This window comes from Mercurialis annua, linkage group LG3 (assembly GCF_937616625.2).
Source record: "Mercurialis annua linkage group LG3, ddMerAnnu1.2, whole genome shotgun sequence".
NCBI lineage: Eukaryota > Viridiplantae > Streptophyta > Magnoliopsida > Malpighiales > Euphorbiaceae > Mercurialis > Mercurialis annua.
In genome coordinates this window covers 61,764,765-61,786,231 of record NC_065572.1, presented here as the reverse complement: position 1 = coordinate 61,786,231, position 21,467 = coordinate 61,764,765, and the positions used below count along the sequence as shown (strand labels likewise).

The 21,467-nt window shown below is 36.2% G+C and overlaps 1 protein-coding gene across 1 annotated transcript; it reads left to right on the top strand.

Moving 5' to 3' along the window:
- The first annotated feature begins 18,252 nt into the window (after positions 1-18,252).
- Positions 18,253-21,013, top strand: LOC126671056 (homocysteine S-methyltransferase 1). The gene is made up of 7 exons (XM_050364753.2): positions 18,253-18,546; positions 18,652-18,708; positions 19,173-19,378; positions 19,495-19,624; positions 20,191-20,394; positions 20,504-20,575; positions 20,677-21,013. The coding sequence occupies exons 1-7, from the start codon at positions 18,376-18,378 to the stop codon at positions 20,818-20,820; spliced, it is 984 nt and encodes a 327-aa protein (XP_050220710.1). The 5' UTR covers positions 18,253-18,375; the 3' UTR covers positions 20,821-21,013.
- Positions 21,014-21,467: the final 454 nt, after the last annotated feature.

Below are 21,467 nucleotides of genomic sequence, written 5' to 3'. Positions count from 1 at the left end.
TTTGGAGAAAAACCATTGATGTTCGGATAGACAATTTCTCATCCAATTTTATTGAGTTTACAGTCCAGGATATTGCTGTGAATGATTGCTGGACAGGTGTAGGCATTTATGGGTGGCCCGAGGCTCAGAATAAGGCTCGGACATGTGAGATTATTACTCAAATGCGAGGTACGACTGTTAAACCTCTATTGCTTTTTGGCGACTTCAACCTTAATTTGTATCACTCGGAGAAGAAAGGAGGCAGAAGTAGCGACCATCGGGATATGGATAGGTTTAAGACAGCCCTAGAAAGTTGTGGAGTTGACGATTTGGGTCACTCAGGAGGCACTTTTACGTGGTCGAATAGGATAAGTAAGGATAGTCTTATTCAAATCAGGCTTGATCGTTTCTTGGCGAATGATAAGTGGAAGGCGTTGTGTCCAGAATGGAAAGTAACTCATCTTACTCGGTACAAGTCAGACCACTGCCCGATTGTGTTGAACTCTATAGCTCCTTCTCCGGTTCAGGACCGAGCTAAAACAGGTCGTATTTATCGTTTCGAACAAATGTGGATGGCTCATGAAAGGTTTGATGAAGCGGTGATTTCAGCGTGGGGAATGGCAGATGGCTGCTCACACGAGTTTGAGTCCAGGTTAGAAGATTGTGGCGCAAATTTGAAGGATTGGGCTTACTCAAATTTTGGAAATCTGAGCAAGCAAATTAAGCAGCGGATGACAGAGCTGACAGAGCTGCAAATTAGCGCCGGGACTGAAGAGAACAATAGGAGAGCAGCGGCTATTTCAGCTGAATTGGATGATGCCCTTGAAAAGGAAGAGATTATGTGGAAACAGCGGTCTAGAGCCGATTGGCTGAAGGAAGGCGACCGAAACACAAAGTTTTTCCATAATAAAGCCTCAAACCGCAGGAAAAATAATGCGGTACACCGGATCCGTGATGTCTACGGCAACTGGAGAAGCGGGTCGGAAGTCCATATGATAATTGAGAATTATTATCGTGATTTGTTTTCGACATCAGCCCCGACAAACCAGAATGCGGTGATTGAGTGCATTGATTCAGCCCTCTCTGCTGATCAAGTTGCCAATTTTCAGAGACCTTTCACTGCTGATGAGATTACAGTTGCTCTAAAACAAATGGGACCTCTGAAGGCGCCGGGTCCTGACGGTATGCCTGCTCTATTTTATAAATCTTACTAGCATGTGGTTGGGAGAGATGTGATTAAGTGCGTGCTGGATTTTTTGGCTACATGAGTTATGCCGAGTAGAGTGAATCATACTTTTCTTACTCTTATTCCGAAAATTTCAGCCCCTGAGTCAATGAAGGATCTTCGTCCTATAAGCTTATGTAATGTCATCTACAAGCTAATAGCTAAGGTCATTGCAAACAGGTTAAAAGGAGTGCTCTCAGATGTTATTGATGAAGCTCAAAGCGCTTTTGTGCCCGACAGATTGATTACAGATAATGCGATGATAGCGTTTGAGATGTTCCATTCTATGGAAAGGAGGTCCCAAGGAAAAACGGGATCAGTAGCACTAAAATTGGACATGAGCAAGGCCTATGACAGGGTCGAATGGAGTTTCATTGAGTTGGTAATGAGCAAGATGGGCTTTCCTGCACACTTTGTGCGTCTGATTATGAGCTGCATCTCGACGGTCTCTTTTACTTTCTTGATTAACGGTAAGCCTTTTGGTCTCATTCACCCTCAGCGTGGTCTTCGACAGGGCGATCCCCTTTCTCCGTATCTCTTCTTGCTGTGCTCCGAGGGGTTTTCAGCGTTGCTCAGGCGAGGTGTTCGGGAGAAGAGGATTAGTGGAGGTCGGATTTGTAGAGGAGGGCCCCGTATCAACCACCTCCTTTTCGCTGACGACAGTGTCCTGTTCATTAAAGCAACTGTTGGGGAAGGCCAAGCCCTGAAGGACATCGTCACAATCTATGAACAAGCTTCTGGTCAGGTAATAAATGTTGATAAATCTGAAATGTTCTTTAGTAAAGGGGTTACACAGGTTGCTAGAGATGCAGTGGAGGAGGTGTTGGGTTTCCGAGTTGTTAGACAGTTCAAGAAGTATTTGGGAATGCCAACTATGGTGGGTCGATCCAAGAAGCCTATCTTCGCTTTCCTCCGGGATAGACTCCAGAAAAGGGTGTCGGGATGGAAGGAAAAATTTCTTTCGAAAGCGGGCCGTGAAGTTTTAATTAAGTCCGTCGCTCAGTCTATTCCAACCTATATAATGAGTTGTTTTGCTCTTCCTGTTTCTTTTTGTGACGATATGCGGAGTATAATTTCAAAGTTTTGGTGGAGTGGCGCTGAGGACAAGAAAAAGATTGCTTGGGTGAGTTGGAGCTCTATCTGCAAATCGAAGAAAGAAGGGGGTTTGGGTTTTCGAAACCTTCGGGCTTTTAATTTAGCAATGCTTGCTAAACAAGCTTGGAAGTTACTTCAAAATCCGAACTCGTTGTGTGCGAGAGTGTTCAAAGCCAAGTACCATTCCAATTCAGACTTTAATCAAGCTACGATAAGACGGGGTGCGAGCTTTATTTGGCAAAGTGTTATGGAAGGAAAGAGGGTCCTTGATTCTGGACTGGCGTGGAGAGTTGGGAATGGCCAGAATGTGAAGGTGTTGAGCGACAACTGGATTACGTCGAGCAGCTATATGAAACCCGTTGGAACTGTTGATGTCTCTGAAGAGTGCTTAGTAAGTTCTTTCATCAACGAGCAGGGACAATGGGATATAGGTAAAATTTCAGCGTGTTTTCAACCTAATAATGTGGATGGTATTCTGAAAATTCCTATTAGTACACCGGATAAACGCTTCTGGTTCCTAAGCAGAAATGGCATGTTCTCGGTCAAAACGGGTTACTTCCAGGCTTGTAAGTTGTTGGAGAGGAATCGTGCCTCAACCTCGTCGAGTAACTCAGATAACGGCTTATGGCAAAAGATTTGGAGATGTTCAGCCCAACCTAAAATGCGCCATTTTCTATGGCGTATTCTTCATGAGTCTCTACCTTGTAAGGTCAAATTAGCTCTAAACTCGCTGATTTTTCGAAGATCTGCCCGAGATGTGGAATGAGTGATGAGTGCCAACTTCATGCGTTGAAAGATTGTGAGGAAGTCCGGGCCCTGTGGTTATCTTCCCCGTTGAATCTCCGTGTTGATAGTTTCATGTCACGACCCAAATTATTGAGCCGAGACCGGCGCTAGGGAATGGGAGTGGTAGCTCCGAAACCCGTAGCAAGCCTAAAACCACTCTAACTTTTTCGCGAAAACGCAAACACAACTATCCTATAGACATATAATAAGAAAGACACGTTTACAATCATAGTGGGCATTTCACTTCCGTAACTGGTACGTACTAGCCCATCTATCGATCAATACAAAAACTGACAACCAAAAGACGTCACATCAAACAAACATTAAACACGTACACAACCTATAAGACCTAACTATTGTCACGACCCAAAATATTTGAGCCGCAACCGGCGCTAGGGAACGGGAGTGGTAGCTCCAGAACCCGTAGCAAGCCTAGAATCCCAACTTATTTATTTATTTATTTTTTTTAAATAATAAACAAATAACAATAAACAACGGAAGCAAATACTCATATACAACATATTACCAAATATATACACTAACTGTTTCGAAACCTCGCGGGCTCTAGTTACCGTACCCTGTACGAACTGGCCTCGCGGTACTATATACATCAGTTAGTGTCTCAAACTACCACACTGGCATCTGGGGCCGTGGATTATGTACAAAACACGTAGCCTATCAAAAGCATATAAAACAATAACAACAGTGGATATATACAATAAAATAAACTGCTGTCTAGGCTACTGTTCTATCGACACAGGACCACTACTGCAGCATTAGCAGAAATCATAAACTAACATATACAGATGACTTCTGCACTCCAAAATTGGCCTCTAGCTAAGTCCACAAGCTAAGCACCTGAAAGACATCAAAGGTGAGGGGTCAGTATTTGGGGAAATACTGAGTGAGTTGACATTTACTAACAGTATTAATATAAAAACATAGCATCGCACCTCAAGAAAATATTAATATAAAACATATAAACAGGTATTTGATCCGTACGAAACTAATATCCTAGCATGCGACACATCTCTCAAATAATCATATATCATTCAACCCAATAGTAAATATCAATTGCGAGTCCAACTCGCTGGTGGCCCAGCCACTAGATACGGGGACTTCCAGGCTACACCGTAGCCGAGTTCACTCTGCGTATCTAAATCATATACCCAATCGTAAATTTCATATTCATCAACAGCTTCCAGCTGTGTCAAGTCATTTCTCAATGCAAACATACTAGACTGACTCGGTACTGGTGATCACACAGCCTATTGACACCCAATAGGTAGCTAGTTTCTTCGGATCGCATACTAGTTCTCATATATAGAAATTAATAAAGCATATAACATTTCAATCAATTATATATAATGCGATGCGTGAAAACAGTATATATATAAGATAATTTTAATACATGAAAGTAAAAGTACAACTCACAGTGACCGCAATCCAAGAAATGATATGATCGATCTGATGGTACGCCCTCGCTAGTCCGCTTCTACTGACTCCACTATTCACTGACACGTCTGATAAATTGTTTATGATTAGACGTGCACTTCATACTTTAATACGTATAATATTTTCATAATTTAAATATTGGTTTCATTCTTGGTATTACTCTCGTATTCAGAAACTCTTAGTCGTGTCCACGACGTATTAAATACTACTCCTTGTATCCGAGAGTTATATAATTCTCTTAATACTTTACATTATCGTTATTTGCGTAAAACGTCGAGCTAAGTCTATTTTAGTCCCTCGGACAAAAGTCCGTTTTAGTCCCTCATGGAATACGCGTCTGCACAAGGTGGTGTGCGTTCGCACACCATGGGTGTGCGTTCGCACACTGTAGGTGTGCGTTCGCACACCTTCACTGGTGTGCGTTCGCACACCATCACAGGTGTGCGTTCGCACACCACGGGTGTGCGATCGCACACCACGTGCGATCTGCACGCAGTCCCCAGAAACATCGTTTCCGGGCTTCCCGTCGTGCTATCACTTGCCACACACACCAATCACTTCGTTTCCGATAAAACCCGTAACTTTGTTTCTCCAAAAACGCTAAAATCGAGTTTAAATCAATAATTTCAATTCCTAAACTAAAACAGCCCATATAACTCAATTTCAGCACCAATTCTCGAAACCTTACCTTGAAATGAAGCTCAAGATCAGTAGAGGATTGAATTCCGAAGAGATTGCCGCGAAAATCACGTGAATCGGACGTCGTACGGAGAAACGGCGACAAAATGATCGTGATCGGTGGTTTTTCTTCGTTTCTGGATTCTTCTTTCTCTGTTCTTCTTCTTTCAAATGAAGAAATATATATATTTTAGTAAAATTCCCACTTTGATCCTTTCTTTCTTTCCTCGTTACTATTTATTTTTCAAACTTTTCTTTCGTACGATTTAGTCCATAGCTAAATCGTTAAACTCTTTTATTACGACTTATACGTATTATTTATATCCGATAAATAATACAAAACTCAATATTAATACTTTCTCGTCAAAATCCAACATTTCCATTTTCGACACAAAGTGGCTAATTTACCACTTTGGTCCCTATACCTTATTTTGGACTTTTCTCGCCATTCTCCCATTTAATTCCAATTCTAACTTTAGAATTAAAATATAATACAAGTTTTCTCCATAATAACCTTTTCTAAAACGACCTACTAAAACTTATTTATCGGAAAACTTTCCAATATCGCCACTTCTGCGACTCAAAACTGGACACGTGGTCCGATTAGCTGATTAATTATTTTGGGGTATTACAACTATACTAGGCTAAGACTCGTCACACGTATACTACTGCAGCACCAAGGGGTCTTGTACCCAGCACACCAAAGACGGTCTGTCTGATCCGACTCTATACACCTGGAAAACATCAATGTGAGGGGTCAGTATTTGGGGAAATACTGAGTGAGATAACACATTACTAAGGTATTATAGAAAATAACATCGCATTTAAAACAAAACACATATATACAAACATATTATACTTCAAGCATTTGATCCGATCGAAACCCTAATATCTTAGTATGCATAATGAACATTATCACAACATCTAACGATCGATCGATATGAGTCCGGGATAGTTCAACCAGCCGACTCGCAGATACAGGCCCCGGGATAGTTCAACCAGATAGGCTCTGTATCGCATGCACAAACAAGTATGATAGACGACCCATGAAATCTCTATCTATGACTTACCCGGACGCTGGTGATCACACAGCCTATTGACACCCAATAGGTAGCTTGTTTCCCCCGGATCATATACTAGTTTTCACAATCTATATATATTCGATAATACGATGCACAAATTCATTTCTATCGATAAAATACTATAGCATGCGATGTAGTTTAATATTATATTTATAATATAAAAACTATCTATTGCGTAATAATACTCAAAGTAAAGTTTAACTCACAACGATCGCTATTCCTTATATCCAAACGTAAGCTCCACACGTCATTCACTCTTTTAACTATTCCAGCTCGTCGATCTCGTACCTCGTCGATGTATCCACTTCCTATTCAAATCATACGTACGTTTAATTCATAAACGTAGGCTTAATATCAAAACTCTAAGTTATAAACTTAGGTTAATATAATCGTAGTTCAAATACGACTTTTAACCTTGATCGTATTCTAATACTTAGTCGAGATACTTGTTATATCTCTTAATCGTATTCCAATACGTATGATACCTTTAAACTTTAGGGTTTAGTTTCATTCCGATGAAGTTTCAAGTAGTTTTCAGGACAATGCGCAGGTGCTGCCTGCGCACTGACACTGTTTAGTAAAACGATGATCTCTCCTAATTGAACCGTTGGATCGAGATAAAATTGGACAGAGGCGTTCCTAAGAGGCAAATCTATAAACTGACCGTAGGATTTCTCAATCTGGCAATATATAGGTAGTGTGCGAACGCACACCCCAAAATTCAAGGAGTGTGCGAACGCACACTCAATGTGTGCGAACGCACACCCTTGACAGCTCCCCGGAAAGTCGTTTTTCGGGGCTTTTCGTCCATCCCGACATGCTTACTTCATTTTAACACACAAAACCCATATCTTGGTTTTTACTTAAACGTTATAAACGATCCAAAAACGTCAAATTCAATCCTAAAACGTAATCTCACCAAAACAGCCATAAACTCATCATTTTCAAGCTAAAAACCGACCTATTACCTTGATTTGATGCTTAGGGTTGATAGAGGCTTCGATTCTGAAGAAATCGCCGCGAAAATCGCTCGAATCGGACGTCGAACGGCGAAACGACGGCGAAACGACGGTATCGCTCGTTAACTCTCATAATCTCTCGATCCTTCTCTGATCTTCTTCTTCTTCTTTCTTAATATATGTATTGGCTAAAGGTTCACTTTGATCCCTCATTTCTTTTACTCAAACCATTTCTCTTTTAAACTTTCTTATTTAACCAAACGGTTAAATTATCCTTTTAACTCGATCATTTACGTATTATTTATATCCATATAAATAATACTAATACAAGATTATTACTTTCCGTCAATAATCTTCCAATTTCTATTCTCGAGGCTAAATTGGCTAATTTGCACTTTGGTCCTTGAATTCTTCAAAACTGACAATTTAGCCCAAAATGAATCCGCGTCCAAATTTTAAAAGGTCTCCGATTGACCTGAAACTTTTACCACCAATACTATAAAACATTTCGCGGACCTTGGCGAAATAATTCCATTTTCGGACTTAACTGGTTAAATTACCACTTTAGTCCCTGATCTATAGTTTGTGACTTTTCTTGATATTTTTTCCTTATTCTCTTATTCCAATCCATAAACAATTACGTCCTACTCCATATTATCCTTTTCTTTAATATCCAATATCTTTATTTCTGTAACTCCGGTCCTTCTCTACCGGACACGTTGCACTAAACGGCACCTGAACTTACGGGGTATTACATTCTTCCCCCCTTATAAAAATTCGTCCTCGAATTTTCATACTACCTTTTAATTTATCTTAAATTGTTAACATCTTTGGCTCCAAAATGTATAATCGTATCGTCATTCCATCATTGACGATTTTCTAATATCACGCAATATTCACTTCATCTTATCATAAGGGTTATCTTCTATCTTCAAAGCATAACTATAAGTTGATTCCTATACTCGACTATCCCATTTTTATACTTATATCATACAGTATGAACGTCCTAGTTCACCGTCCAATCATTTTCATTCCGCTATTCACGCACATCTATTATTCACTTCTTCTCTTATATCGTCATTTAAGATCTTTGACATCCCGTCAAAGAGATACTTACACTAATCGAATACATATCACTGTCCAACGTATTCACGGTCTTAGCTATATTCTAGCGCGTTGTTTCGAAACTAAGTTCATATCCTAGAAGCATAACGTCTATGTTTTCGCAACTATACGTATTCATTCGCCTCTTGGTCTTGACCGCAGCTTGCTCGCGAGCACTTCACTTCCGTCATAGAGTTCTGGTCTAGGTATACTTACATGAAAACAAAACTCTTTCAAAACTCTTTCGATAAAACGATTCATCTTGAACTTTAAATCAAATTTCATTTTCATTTTAACAAAATTGTGCACTAGGGTGATGACGTCTCTCATCCCCAAAGAGTTGCCACATCTCACCTCTTTGTCTGAACATAATGCATATGATGCATGTCCTATCGTTGTATGTATAGATATATGTAGTGATGCATTTCTATCAATGTCGTGGCACCTATCGATGACTATCGCGGGTCTAGGCACAACTATGTTTTCAAAATCGTTTACACAAACAACTTTCAAAAAGTTTTAAACTTCGAGTTTTGTAAGTTCTCTAGACCTTTAAACTCTGTACACGGTAGGTTCTTCCACTTCTGTAACTTCATACTTCTTCTTCATGCACATCTCGACATTTCGATAATTCGATTTCGATACCATCTATACGTCATATACGTATTTCGCAAAGAAACAAACAAAGGTTTCACAATCCATCGATCATACTTGTCATAATGAAACAAACAAGAATTTCACAATCCATCGATCATACTTATCATAATGAAACAAACAAGAATTCTCAATCAATCAAAAATTCACAATCAATCAGCTCGATCTTAAAACAAATAATACAAACGACTTGGATCAGACATGGCTCAATTCTATAGCTGCAGTAGTTCCTAGCTTAGTCTAATGGCCTAATACATAGGAACAAACATACATCAATCACAGACTCGCAGTGGTATCATGGACTAACTGCACTCAAATCATATATTAGCAGAGGTAACTGGACCAACTGCTCTGATACCATGTCACGACCCAATTTCATGGATTGCGACCGGCGCTAGGGTATGGGTATGGTTGTACCAAAACCCGTAGCAAGCCTTGCGGAAAACCACCAATCAGATAAATCTGTAGAAAATCCAATGCTCGGGGCAACCGAGACTCCAACTTAAACTAACAGTTTAAATATAAGTATTTCCATTAAATAAAAATAACCAGAGTTAAACAATAATAATGCCAAAGCATAAAATTAAACCAGTCAGACAAATCCGACAAACAGACTAAAATAATAGACTTCTAGTTTACTACTGCGGTCTAAGAATAAAAGTAGTTTGACAATTTATTAAAATAAAATAAACCTCCGAGGAATAAAGATTCGGAGATCAGCAGACTTGCTCAAAATAATAAACCTGGAAAATGGGGAAACAACGGGGGTCAGATATACTGAGATGAGTTCATAATACTATTTACATTTATTAAGTTTAAAACCCTTAAAACAAATCCTTTTATACTAATATATATCAGATTATGGAATAACAGTATTGAAATGATCCCAGCGTAAGTATGACATAGCATACTGAAAAAATAAACCCAGAGTGGACGGGAACAAATCCTCGCCATATACCAGCGTAAGCAAGACATTAGTCTGCCGATCCCAGAGTACTTACCGGTGCACACAGTCTCGATACAAGCCTATCGAGTGGCTCGTTCCAATCCAGATCCATAATCGCTTAAAACAGTTCGAAAATATTTATAATACTAAAATAAATTGCGGTACTTAATAAAGCGGTAAACAGCACTACAAACTCACTGCTTGCTAATCCACGTGAAAAACCTGGCAAGCGACAAAACCTGATTTGACTCTGAAGCACCAGTAGTCGACGAGTCTAAGACAGGATAAAACCAATATTAAAATCAACCCAAAACTCTAGAGAGTACTAGACACCACATAGGACTAGCACAAACCAAGTCAAGCACAAGTATAGTCAAAACAGAACGCACAATTAATTACACAATGACCCGAGTCAAAATATGAAACTACATCGAGTGACACAATACTCAAATAATAAATAAATCAAGTCTATTGAGTTCCCGCTTTAATATCTGTTTCAGAAAAATATTATTAAATAATATTTAATTAATAACTTAAATCAATTTCCTCAAATAGCGGGTTAGCCGAGTTACCGATAACTACCAAGCTACCTCACATGTCGGGTGACCCAAGTCTAACCCGACCCAAATATTTTATCAATTATAAACCAGAGTTTATAATTCCAAAGATAACTTGATAAAATAAATATATTTATATCCAATTATAAACCATAGTTTATAATTATAGAAACAACTTTGATAAAATAATAATTAAAATTTCAAATGGAACTCAATAACTTATAACTCAAGTAATCAATAGTTACCAACAATTACTTAACTAAAACAAGTTAAGAAAATAATTTAAGAGCTAAATTGCAATTTAGCCAAAACGTAAAGTAACCCAAAATTCTTGAAAAACTATAACTACCCTAGTAATTATCCCAATAAAAATCATAATATAAATTATAGATTTCAAAAGAAATAATCAAAGAAAATTTAAATTATAACTAATACTAACACTATTTTTAAATTTAAAATATTAGTAATTTGAACTTTCAAAATCAAATCGATAATCGAAAGTCCGATTTTTAAAATAGATGTTTAACCAAATTAAATAACCATATATTTAAAAAAATCAAGAATAATATATTTAAACGCCAATAAATGATAATGAAAGAAAAACAAACCATCCACTAGCAATAAGAATATTAAAATCAAAAGCCATAGGATGTCCACGAATCAAACCGAAACAAACAACGAAATACACCAATCAATTGAATAAAAATCCAAAGGTCAAGTCATCTATTAAAACCAAACAATTTTAAAACCATTTAATTGTTGCCGCCCAATTCCCCAAGCCCAAGCAACATCAATTTATCATCACCCTTGAACTCCAAGCAAAAGAACAACACCAACTTATTACTACAGTAACCATTTCAACAAGAAATCAAACCAATCATTTGAGAACCAAAACCATATACAGTGATATATTTAAATCTTTAACCATCATTTATAATTTTAAAGGACCAATCCCGCCAACTCTAATCATGGCTAAAACAGAATTATCAATAGCCAAAAAATATCATCACAAGGCAAGAATCCCAAGCAATTTCTTACTCAACAATTAAACATAATTGAAAGATTCATTCCAAAAATCACAATAACAAATCTCGGTTTTCTGCCTCCGAATAACCATAACAAATACACATTCAAACTCATGAAATAACAACATAGACTACCTAAATTCTCACATTTAATAAAGAACAATAACATTAGTTTAACATCAATCACATAACATTTACTGAATACTAAAACAACATTAATAATGGATCTCAAAAGAACGATTTGCCAGCAACTTCAAACAGAAACGACAGTCAAGAACAATGAAAAAGCGATGAATCGACAGTGCTAATAACGAAGAGGATAACGTACCAAATTACGAATTTCAAGCATAGAATCGAAGAGGTCAGAGTTAACTACGGCATCAAACAAACGGATCTCGATTAGGTGCTAAAACGAATGAAATATCGATAAGGAACGGGAGTGTCGTTATTAAGTAAAACTTGAAAAACAGAGAACGAGGGAATGAATTTCTTACCGAGATTTTCAAAGGAAATTGAAGGGATTGTAGCGTATGATTTCAGTGAAATAGGGAGTATAGATGTCGGCTAGGGTTTGATGATCGTGAGGAATAATTTAGGTTAAGAAAACGTGATATAAATGGAAGGAATATAAAAGCAACGGGCAAGATAATAACAATAGACTTAACAAAATTAAACAGGCCATACCTGTACATAAGTGAAACAATGAGCATGGACAATTTGCATGGGCTTAATATTATAGGTTAATATTATGCATAGGCTTTGCATAATTCATGGGCTTGCATGGGTTTAAATAATAATACAAACCAAATACGAATCGAACTATGGCCGTAACAACGAACGACTAATATATATATATATATAATAAATTACCTAAACTTGACGGAATGTAAAAATTTAAAATTAAAATCTGAAATAATTTAATAGTAATGAAAAGAAAAATACGGGATATTACATACCAACTTTGTCACGACCCAAATTATTGAGCCGAGACCGGCGCTAGGGAATGGGAGTGGTAGCTCCGAAACCCGTAGCAAGCCTAAAACCACTCTAACTTTTTCGCGAAAACGCAAACACAACTATCCTATAGACATATAATAAGAAAGACACGTTTACAATCATAGTGGGCATTTCACTTCCGTAACTGGTACGTACTAGCCCATCTATCGATCAATACAAAAACTGACAACCAAAAGACGTCACATCAAACAAACATTAAACACGTACACAACCTATAAGACCTAACTATACTAGGCTAAGACTCGTCACACGTATACTACTGCAGCACCAAGGGGTCTTGTACCCAGCACACCAAAGACGGTCTGTCTGATCCGACTCTATACACCTGGAACACATCAATGTGAGGGGTCAGTATTTGGGGAAATACTGAGTGAGATAACACATTACTAAGGTATTATAGAAAATAACATCGCATTTAAAACAAAACACATATATACAAACATATTATACTTCAAGCATTTGATCCGATCGAAACCCTAATATCTTAGTATGCATAATGAACATTATCACAACATCTAACGATCGATCGATATGAGTCCGGGATAGTTCAACCAGCCGACTCGCAGATACAGGCCCCGGGATAGTTCAACCAGATAGGCTCTGTATCGCATGCACAAACAAGTATGATAGACGACCCATGAAATCTCTATCTATGACTTACCCGGACGCTGGTGATCACACAGCCTATTGACACCCAATAGGTAGCTTGTTTCCCCCGGATCATATACTAGTTTTCACAATCTATATATATTCGATAATACGATGCACAAATTCATTTCTATCGATAAAATACTATAGCATGCGATGTAGTTTAATATTATATTTATAATATAAAAACTATCTATTGCGTAATAATACTCAAAGTAAAGTTTAACTCACAACGATCGCTATTCCTTATATCCAAACGTAAGCTCCACACGTCATTCACTCTTTTAACTATTCCAGCTCGTCGATCTCGTACCTCGTCGATGTATCCACTTCCTATTCAAATCATACGTACGTTTAATTCATAAACGTAGGCTTAATATCAAAACTCTAAGTTATAAACTTAGGTTAATATAATCGTAGTTCAAATACGACTTTTAACCTTGATCGTATTCTAATACTTAGTCGAGATACTTGTTATATCTCTTAATCGTATTCCAATACGTATGATACCTTTAAACTTTAGGGTTTAGTTTCATTCCGATGAAGTTTCAAGTAGTTTTCAGGACAATGCGCAGGTGCTGCCTGCGCACTGACACTGTTTAGTAAAACGATGATCTCTCCTAATTGAACCGTTGGATCGAGATAAAATTGGACAGAGGCGTTCCTAAGAGGCAAATCTATAAACTGACCGTAGGATTTCTCAATCTGGCAACATATAGGTAGTGTGCGAACGCACACCCCAAAATTCAAGGAGTGTGCGAACGCACACTCAATGTGTGCGAACGCACACCCTTGACAGCTCCCCGGAAAGTCGTTTTTCGGGGCTTTTCGTCCATCCCGACATGCTTACTTCATTTTAACACACAAAACCCATATCTTGGTTTTTACTTAAACGTTATAAACGATCCAAAAACGTCAAATTCAATCCTAAAACGTAATCTCACCAAAACAGCCATAAACTCATCATTTTCAAGCTAAAAACCGACCTATTACCTTGATTTGATGCTTAGGGTTGATAGAGGCTTCGATTCTGAAGAAATCGCCGCGAAAATCGCTCGAATCGGACGTCGAACGGCGAAACGGCGGCGAAACGACGGTATCGCTCGTTAACTCTCATAATCTCTCGATCCTTCTCTGATCTTCTTCTTCTTCTTTCTTAATATATGTATTGGCTAAAGGTTCACTTTGATCCCTCATTTCTTTTACTCAAACCATTTCTCTTTTAAACTTTCTTATTTAACCAAACGGTTAAATTATCCTTTTAACTCGATCATTTACGTATTATTTATATCCATATAAATAATACTAATACAAGATTATTACTTTCCGTCAATAATCTTCCAATTTCTATTCTCGAGGCTAAATTGGCTAATTTGCACTTTGGTCCTTGAATTCTTCAAAACTGACAATTTAGCCCAAAATGAATCCGCGTCCAAATTTTAAAAGGTCTCCGATTGACCTGAAACTTTTACCACCAATACTATAAAACATTTCGCGGACCTTGGAGAAATAATTCCATTTTCGGACTTAACTGGTTAAATTACCACTTTAGTCCCTGATCTATAGTTTGTGACTTTTCTTGATATTTTTTCCTTATTCTCTTATTCCAATCCATAAACAATTACGTCCTACTCCATATTATCCTTTTCTTTAATATCCAATATCTTTATTTCTGTAACTCCGGTCCTTCTCTACCGGACACGTTGCACTAAACGGCACCTGAACTTACGGGGTATTACATTTCAGGTGCAGGAATAGTACTGAATGGCTTACGAAAATCTTCAGCGCTTTTAAGGATGAGGAGCTGCAAATGTTTGTGCACTGTTTATGGATCATTTGGATGGATAGAAACAATCTGGTTTTTGGAAACACAAGATTGCCTTCCCAATTTTTGTTTCGTCATGTCTCTCTCACGGATAATAACAGATCCTCTTCCACTCGTTCCTCAAAAGCCTTGGTTGTTGCAACGCCCTCTTCATGGCAGGTACCCCCAGTTCAATCTATTAAGATAAACACAGATGCTTCCGTCTCAGTCAGAAGCAATATGTCTGTTGCAAGCGCGGTGTGCAGAGACCATGAGGGTAAGGTGATCAGGTGGGGAGTATCGGTGTTGCAAGGCATTGTGGATGTCGAGACTGCTGAAGCGAAGGCGGTTCTTTTTGGCATTAACATGGTTTTAGATATTACAAGAGATTCTCTGGTTTGTGAATCTGATGCTGCAAATGTCATTAACAGGGTTCGTAACCCTACTGCTGTCATAGATCCTATTCAGCTCATTATGGATGATTGTATCGCAGCAACAGAAGGCTACACGGTTCAGTTTCGGCACGTTGGTAGACTTTGTAATCAAGTTGCCCATGCTTTAGCTAAGTGGGGTATTTTTTTCGGCAAAGATTGTATTGTTGACGGTGAAGTCCCTTTCCCGGTCAATGAACTTGTTAATTCTCATTCTTAATTAATAAAGTTCAATCTTTCTTCTCAAAAAGAAAAAAAGTAACAGCCATTTTACAGAATAAACGCGTTCTTATTTATTGGATGTGGTTGCATGGAATTTAGATTCTTCATTTTTAAAGGGGTTTAATTTCAAACCGTGTTTGCCAGTCCAATTCCATGCTGCTCACTTTTATTGCATTATCCTTATATTGTTGATTATGCTAATTTTAGTATTTATTCATTTAGAATAGATAGATTATTAAACAAATTATTTTAATTTTATAGTAAATTTTATTTTTTCAATTAAATTTTAAAATAATTTATACTAAGATACGTGAGGCTTTAAATTAATTTGTATTTGTAATATGACATGAAATCTGAATTTTTTTTAATTATTTTATCTAAAACATTAGACATAGCTTTTGACAAATAAAAGTCAAAAAATTTGGTTTCAAATGAAGACCTGAGGTAGGTGAAATTGAAAGCATAGAAGTCAAGGATCTATAGATCACCAACCTCCATGCTTTTATTTATTTCCTTTAAAGTATTTCTAAAATGAAGACCTTTTTCTTGCTTAATTAAATAAACAAAAACAAAATGAATGCTTGCAGGTTTGGGTTAAGGTCTTCCTCATATGTCCATACTGCAAAATATATCAGAAATATTCATTTAATTACAATATTATGCTTCAATGAGGTTGAATTTGGACATTTTATTTATAGAAACATTCGTATCTTACTTGAGAATAGCTAGGCACCGACTTCTGGATGACTTTTAATTTTTCTTTATTCTCCCACAGCTGTTTTTAATGCCTTTTGAGGAGAATTTATAGCACTTATAATACATATATTATGCTTACAAGATAAAAATATACTGCTTCCTCAAATTTATAATATTTGTCGCATTTGAAATCTTTTTTAGTTTATAATATTTATCACTTTAGAGTATTTTATAGCATCAAACTTGTATGTAATAATCAATTAATGAATCAACTGAGATCGATGTAATTTCTTACAAAAATCTATTTCTGCATTATCAATTTGTTTTGTTTTTTATTATCGGGAAAGGAAGAGATCGAGTTTGTGACAAGAATTTAATCCATGTCCTAAAAATCCGCTTCTTAACACTTATACAATTTGAATATAATTCAATAGTATTTTATAATTGTTAGGTTAGAATCAGGATATTTTTATTTTATTTTATTTTGTTTTAAGATAATTATGTTTCTTTACCTATAAAATAGGAGAGAAATATTATTCTTTTCTTCACACTCTTATATTAGAATATTTTTTTCCCATGTAGACATTAAAGGAATGATCAAATTTATTAGATCCTTTGAAACAAGGAACATACCATGCTCAACCCCAATATTTTTTGATAAGACTATGTGTTTATAAAATAATATTGTTTGATAAAATAATTTTATTATTACTATTTTAAAGTAGAAAAATAAAATAAAATAGTACGTTTTAATCAATAAAAAATCATTTCTTCTTGATATATATTCTTATATTGGATTTTACAAGATTGCCATCATTTTAATGACGTGTCATAATGTGATAGGTTTGGTCTACGGATGACGTGGTAGACCGAGTCTACCTAAGAATTTCTCTAATAATGAATATACTTTACTTTTTGTAGAAAGTATATTTTTAAAAAATATGTTTTCCATGAAAAATATACTAATTAATCTTTCAAACTGGTTATCAAACATTTTGACTTAGATTAAGGAGACATGTAAACTCTTTTAAAACCCAAACTACCGTCACCTACCACTCCCATATTTTTTGAACATAAAACCTACCACTCCCATTAATATGTAATGAATTGTCAATAATGACTTTTGGTCCTATAGTCTAGAATTTCATTGCCTTTAATTTCACCATTGGATATATTGTGGAAATTTTAAGGGATGATTTTTGAATGTTTCTCTTTAAAATTCCGTAATTAAATTTAAATTTAAATTTAAATCTACAAAAATAGGAAGTCTGTAATAATAAATTAATATCTATTATTAAATTATATTTCTATCAAAACGAACCAATATAGCAGTCACATAAAATTCTACATGATTTATAAACATTTATTCTTTAAAAGACATTATACATATGTAGCTCCATATAAAATCAGATATAAATCACATTACATGGTTTATATCTATTTCTTTTAAATAGTAAAAACAATTGTCTAATAAAATAAAGAAAATCGCCATATAGACATCTTTATAAGTATAACTGTTGTAAGGCTTTACTTTATGAAATTAAAATTAATAGACAGAATATATTTCATCGTTATAAAATTACAATTTTAATATATTTAATTATAAACTTGATTTTAATATTGCACAAGAGAAGAAAGTTTAGATATTCCATTAAAACATTATTCTCGATAAATTGATTAAAAATGAATTTTTTATGACCATCCAAGTCTTTTGAAGGAAGATAAGAAAAGGAAATCAAACAATTTCAATGTCTAATCCAATGAATTTACAAGGAAATTTTTTTGCTTTAAAAATACATTTTCAAATTCGGACATTAATTATTCCAAAATTATTATTGTAATAAAAATGTATTTTTAAAGCAAAAATAAAGTTGTTGAAAGCCGAACCTGTATGTTATTTCGTCCGCGTTCACAGCACGACACACACTCATAAAATCCTGTCTATTCTCCACAATTCCATTACACATTCCTACATTTTCTCTCTAAATCTCTCTAAACAAACACAACTTAAAATGGGAGTGCAGAAGAGAACGTCAGTGCTGGAGGATCTGATCAAGAAAGCCGGAGGTTGTGCGGTGGTTGACGGCGGATTCGCCACCCAGCTCGAGCGACACGGCGCTGCCATTAACGACCCGCTCTGGAGTGCGCTTTGTTTGATCAAAGACCCTGAGCTCATCAAAAGGGTACCTCCAATTTCCACATTTTTTCTGTCGTTGTTGTTTTATTTTGTTTTTTTGAAAATGTGTTCGGTTCTTGTTAATTTTCTTTGGAAATGGTGTTATGTGTAGGTTCATTTGGAATACTTGGAGGCTGGTGCTGATGTTTTGGTTACTTCTTCTTACCAGGTTTGTGCCTTGGTTTTTTAAAAATGAATTAAAAGTTTGCATCTTTAATTTTCTTATGTCTATATGCTTGAAAATGAAGAACAATATGGAATCTTTTTGTGCCTGCACGGATTTGGTCTAGTGGTCTAAGTCATCTGAGTGCCATGGTATGTGGACTTGCGGGTGGTCCACATTCCGCTGTTTGACAGTGATCCTGAGCATCTGGTCGGGGGGAGTGAGTCCGTCACCGAAAAAAGAAATGTGGAATTTTTGTTGGTATAATTGTATATATGCATCTTGCTGTTTTACTTTGTGACACATTACATTCCAAGTAATTAGGAATTTTTGTGAATTTAATTTCATAGTTAATATTGTTCTTTGGACATAGTTTGATTTATATTAGTACTCTTTTCAAAGCATAATGAATGATTTCTTTGATCTGGGTGTTGGTTTATATAGATTTTAGTTTATTATAAATTTTGCAGGCTACTCTACCTGGATTTGTGTCCAAGGGACTGAGTTATGAAGAAGGAGAGTTGTTATTAAAGAAAAGTGTTAAATTGGCGGTTGAAGCCCGTGATAAGTTTTGGGATGCTGTGAATAGGAATCCAGTACATGGATATAACCGAGCTCTGGTCGCAGCTTCTATCGGAAGCTATGGGGCTTATCTAGCTGATGGCTCGGAATACAGGTAATACACTTTGAGAGCATATATTTTTCTGTGAATTTAGATTATCTAGTCTTAAGGTGTCAATGTTGCTTACATTAATGAATTTTTATGTCTGTGTTTATGTTTGTTCTTGCCAGTGGATATTATGGTCCTGATGTGAATCTCGAAAAGCTGAAGGATTTTCATCGACGCAGATTGCAAGTTCTTGCAGAAGCAGGTCCAGATTTATTGGCGTTTGAGACAATTCCCAATAAACTCGAAGCACAGGTTTGCTCATTTTCCATTTTGTAGAGTTTTACATTTGTAGGAAGATGCAATTCGGGGGCATTATGAGCTGATTGAGGCAGTAGGCGAAATCCAAAGTGGCCTGTAGTGAAAAAGTTATGTAGGCTCGACAACATCTCATAATGAGATTCTCAGGCTGAGACGAGTAAACTTGAGGAAATAGATTTACTTTCAATTGTTTTGTTAGGTAAATTCAGCTAAAATACACTTAAGTTATAATTGCACACAATAAATGCAAAGTTAAATCACCATTGGAGCAGATCCTTTAATTCTTTGTTTATATAAAATCTTACATCCATATAATTAGCAAGAATTTCCGAACCGCATCTTAGTTGGAACCTAGCAACAAAATGGAAAAACCGTTTATCGGGTGAAATGCATGGTTGGTGAAGTATCTTTTTAATGAATAAGATTTTTTCATCATTTGAAAAAAAAAATGTACATTTCTATTTTAATGCTTTGAAATCATAACTGCAAGCTTCTAAACAATCAGAAGTTCCTTTCATTTTTATATGGTCTATTGACGGCATCTGAATAACGATTCACAGGCCTGCATTGAGTTGCTTGAAGAAGAAAACATCAACATTCCATCTTGGATTTGCTTTAGCTCTGTGGATGGAGAAAATGCGCCTTCTGGGGAGAGTTTCCAGGAGTGCCTTGACGTAATAAATACGAGCAACAAAGTGGCTGCAGTTGGAATTAATTGTGCACCTCCCCATTTTCTCGAGAGCCTGATACGCGAATTTAAGAAAGTAAATGTTAAACATAATTATTTGATGAAAATGACAGTCTATTTTTCTTTTGACGTAGTGTACTCCTCAGTAAGTTCCAAATATGATTGTTCACTTTCTTGCCTCGCAGTTAACCGAGAAGTTCATAGTTGTTTATCCGAATAGCGGTGAGATATGGGATGGCAAAGCTAAAAGATGGCTGGTGAGTGTTTCATTTTGGTTAATAGGCTCATTTTTATCATTATTTGAACTACAATTTATGTATCATACAGTTTCTTATTGTAATATTTTGTGTATGGATAGCCATCAGCCTGTTTTAATGACGATAAATTCGAGTTGTTTGCAAGAAGATGGCATGCCTTAGGAGCTAGCCTCATCGGAGGCTGCTGTCGAACAACACCTTCGACCATTCGTGCCATTTCAAAGGTTCTAAAAGAAAGTGATTAACCAGAGTTGTTGGCTAAGTTCTTTAATCCAATGGTTACCATTAATTAATTAATTAATTAGATTTTGCAATTGTTCTTTTGTCATATAGGCAGGCATATAAATCAATTTTGCAAAGTCTTATTTACCATTCTTACATGTTAAGTTATGTATACCCTTTTGGGTGCTGTATCACAGCAAGCTAATGTTTTTTTTATTCTTTTGATTTCAATTGAAAAGTCACGTGCAAGTTTTACTAGTTCAATGCTTCAATTCAATGTTTAAAAAGTTGGGCTGAGGAATGGAATGCCACCAATGGCCCAAGCCCAATACATATGCAATTCAACAGACAGCCAACCGTATCAAGCCCATAAATAGCACATCTTTTTGGTATTACCATCTCCATAATATGGAGAAATTCTTAGATAGATTTAGTCTAATACGTCATCCGTAAACTAAATCTATCACATTATACTATGTCACTAAAATAATGGCACTATCGTGATATTACTATTTAAAAATGTAAAAAAATAAATAAATAAAATTACGATAGTGCCACTATTTTATTGACGTATAATAATATAATTGGCTAGTTTACGGATGACGTGGTAGAATGAATTTATCTAATAATCTCTCCTCCATAATGACCTTGAATCAAGATAGAGTTTCTC